General features: G+C 36.7%; 1 protein-coding gene across 1 annotated transcript; it reads right to left on the bottom strand.

The window, feature by feature from the left end:
• Position 1: 1 nt before the first annotated feature.
• Positions 2 to 3326, bottom strand: LOC112452189. The gene is made up of 5 exons (XM_025012286.1): positions 2957 to 3326; positions 2164 to 2292; positions 1186 to 2070; positions 119 to 1092; positions 2 to 33 (listed from the first exon to the last, which is right to left on the bottom strand). Exons 1-4 carry the CDS (start codon positions 3324 to 3326, stop codon positions 383 to 385), a joined length of 2094 nt encoding a protein of 697 aa, XP_024868054.1. The 3' UTR covers positions 2 to 33; positions 119 to 382.
• Positions 3327 to 3393: the final 67 nt, after the last annotated feature.

Here is a 3393-nt window from a genome sequence, read left to right on the forward strand (position 1 = left end):
TGCCTGGAAATATAATGAATGACACCAGCAAGTCTGAAAGCAAAAATTGAGCTAATGAGTATTTAAGCAATGAATGAAATTCGGGTATTTACGTTCGTGAAAAGAATTCACTACTTACCGATATTTTCGTTCTAAATTGAGAGAAATGGGAAAGTCATGCAGAGAACATGCGATGCTTCTCTCTCTCGCAGCGCAGTCTCTCACATCCAATTCGATGCAGATGTGAATGTTCAAATCAGTTTTCTTTGTAAGAGTTCCCGTGCATCCTGGCTGCAGACACTTTATATTAAAAATTTGAAGATGATACAGCAATGCATCTTGCAAAGCTTGATATCCATTTTGTCTTATTACATTCTCATTGATAGAGAGAAATGGTATTTTTTTAAATTTTTTTTCCGATGCAATCTTTATTGGTGCACTGATAGGTTTCATATCCACTGGGCTCACTGTCAAGAAAATTGCTCCATGAACGTGTTATAAAAGTCTCTGCGTCAAGAAAATACGGAGAAAGATTTGTGGAGTCCGGATCTTTTTCAATGGTATAAAATTGATTTAAAATTTTCAAGCGATCTAATAAAATTTGACGAGTGAGTCCTGTTTTCATGAAATTGAAGATTAATTGCAATGTAGCGTTGGCTGAATTTTCTATGTATGAATGATACGTTGGGTTATCCAGGGCAGAAAACTGTACGATGTGAACAATTGTATCTAACCCACAGGTGTTTTTTACGTAAACTTTAATTCCATTGCGTTGGATTGGCATATTTTTAAATTTTTCATTATTAAAATTCCATGGATATTGGGCATTCTTAATTTGTATTAAACTGCAGAGATTGCCATTAAGTAACAAAAATCCTTTTTTCCGTGACGTTTTCCTCTCATTCAGTAATTTGATTTCAGGGTAGGGTCGAAAATAAAAACCCTTTGAAATCATTTTGCCTTCTATTTCATGTTTTCCGCTATTCTTGACTTTTCCCACGTTCTTCTCCACAATTTCCTCATTACACAAAATATCATTTTTGGGATGCGGGGCGATTAAATTCTGGTCATTGTTCCTTTTTTCCTGATTCTCGGGCTTCAGTCTTCTTTTTTCTGCAATGAACGTATTAGTAATTGCTTCTGCATTCAATGTGGGATTTTTTGATTGTATATCGAAATTTTCTTCAGTCTTCGGATTTCTCTGACCTTCTCCATTGGTTGGTGAATCACGTTCTTCGTCTAAACTTCCAATATCTTCCAATAATATAGCCGCAGAACTTGATATTAGTTTAGCATATGAATGATCTAAAAGTGGTGTGCTTGTGTATACTTGAGAGGTGCAAAAAAAATTAGATGAGTCTCTCTTTGGGGTGTATGGTATATGTGAGTTGATTTTTGGGTTCTTCTCTAGATAATTGAGAGGAATGTCAAAATCATTTCCTTCATTATTCAACACTTCATCTCCCACCACTTCATAGTCAGCTTTTTCACTTACCATTAAGTTGTCATTTATAAATTTCAAATTTTGATCTTCATTATTTTTAGTAGAATCATCAGCGAGATTGTTGATCTGTGTTTCATAATTCAGAATTTCAGAAAGAATTGTTGCAGTGTTATGAATCGAAGATTCGTCTTTCTTAGCGTCAAGATTATCTTTCATTATTGATTCAGAACTTTCACTCTTGACAATAAAAAGTTGTTTGTTCTTAAGTCCTCTCCATTTTTCGTAAGAGAATAAATCAGTATCATCAATCAAGTGATTTCTTTTTGGTGGAGATTTTGGATGATTATTTTCATTTTCTTCAACAGTTTCATCCTTCAGAGTGGGAGTGGACAAGACCTCTCGCTGATGGTTGAAATGTTTCAACTTGGCAGCAAGCAAATTGCTGCCACTTTTCAGACTGTGGAGGTGTTCGAGCACAAATCGATTCCCTAGACATGGTAAACGAATGTGTTCAAAAACTCTTTCCCGCAAGATAGCGAAATACCCTTCTTGATGAGCTGTTGAAGCATGTTTTCCAGCAACTGGAATTGCTGCAGCAGTCCACAGTGGAAACTCCTTCGCGATACGTGTTAACTCCTTGACAAAGTCTGGTAAGTAAAAAGCATTTACAGAATTTCCTGACATGTCAGAAGGTGTAACCGACGCTATTAATTTTTTGATTCATTGATGGGTGCGTGTACCATTTTCGCCTTCTTCAAACTGTTTGGACGTATTACCTTTCTCTTCTAGATACGATGTCATTGAAGCCTCAATATCACAGATGACGCTTTTCCTAACACTCATATGACCCTCCAGCTCTTTTCTGGCATCTGAAACCGTCATATTAATAGTTGACGTTGAAACAAAATTGTCTTCATACGGCTGTAATGCGACGATACAAGTGAGAAGAAAAATTTGTTGGAATTCTTCTATGCTCTGAGTATCCACCATTAAAGCAACACAACGAACAAAAAAGTTCTTAATATATGGGTGATCTTTGTGTTTCAAGCATTTCCACCTTGCCACCAGAGCCATGAGATGAGCCACATCTATTCGGATGAGAGTATTGTCTGGTCGAGATTTTTTCTTGCCTGTCGTCCTTGCCCACTCGAAAACGTCATCTATATAATCTTTTAAACTCTTTTCATTAAATGTCAAACAGGAAGACATTGGTATTTCACGTTCATAATCAGACCATGATTCACCTGGAGTTTTAGCTCCGAGCCGGACCCAGTATTTAAGCCATAATTCGATAAATTCTTGGGTATGGATTTCTGTCAGCATTTGATGTACGCAGATAGTTTTCCCTCAAATCTGATTGTGACCGTGTATAGAAAGATATGACCAGTCATTCTTCCTGGACAATTTCAAATGCTTGTGCAAACCGGCCTGAAGCATCAATCGAGATTGCTGATGATGTTCCTAATACTCGACAGTATTCGTTGAAAACGTGTAACTGTTCCTGGGTGCAATATAGAACGTGGAATTTCATACAACCAATCTCGTGTATGGTATTTATATAACGAGGATCTGTTGACATTTTTTGGAGTGATTTAATCACATCATTTTTCTCATTGGGTTTCATGCCAGCGTTTTTTTTGTGCTTCTCCATCTTCGCTTGTCTGTAGATATAATTTTCCTGGACAAAATGTGGAACATCGTCTCCAAATTGCATATTATCCCTTAATAATTCATTTTGATAATTGGCAGCACTCTGCTTTTGCAATTTTTCTCCCACTTGCTTCCGTTCAGCTCCCTTGAGTGGTCTCTTCACATCTACATGGTAGTCTCCACGAGTGTCACGCGTTTTAATTGTCAATCTCAATCCGTTGCTGGTAGGTTCACTATTTGCTGTACCAATCATTATATTTTTGCACTTTATTCTATCCTTGCAATAGGCAAAAAACTTCAAATAATATTCATCATCTTGA

The sequence above is a fragment of the Temnothorax curvispinosus genome, unplaced genomic scaffold (genome assembly GCF_003070985.1).
Source record: "Temnothorax curvispinosus isolate PA1 unplaced genomic scaffold, ASM307098v1 QBEX01003034.1, whole genome shotgun sequence".
Classification (NCBI taxonomy): Eukaryota; Metazoa; Arthropoda; class Insecta; order Hymenoptera; family Formicidae; genus Temnothorax; species Temnothorax curvispinosus.

Bases quoted from the DNA above. Each gene is read 5' to 3' on its own strand.
- LOC112452189 (XM_025012286.1), bottom strand. From the start codon at position 3,326: ATGATTGGTACAGCAAATAGTGAACCTACCAGCAACGGATTGAGATTG. The intron at 2,293-2,956 runs GTATGAAATTCC...TGACGGTTTCAG, and splicing joins TACCATACACGAGATTGGTT to ATGCCAGAAAAGAGCTGGAG. The intron at 2,071-2,163 runs GTACACGCACCC...TTTACTTACCAG, and splicing joins GTTTGAAGAAGGCGAAAATG to ACTTTGTCAAGGAGTTAACA.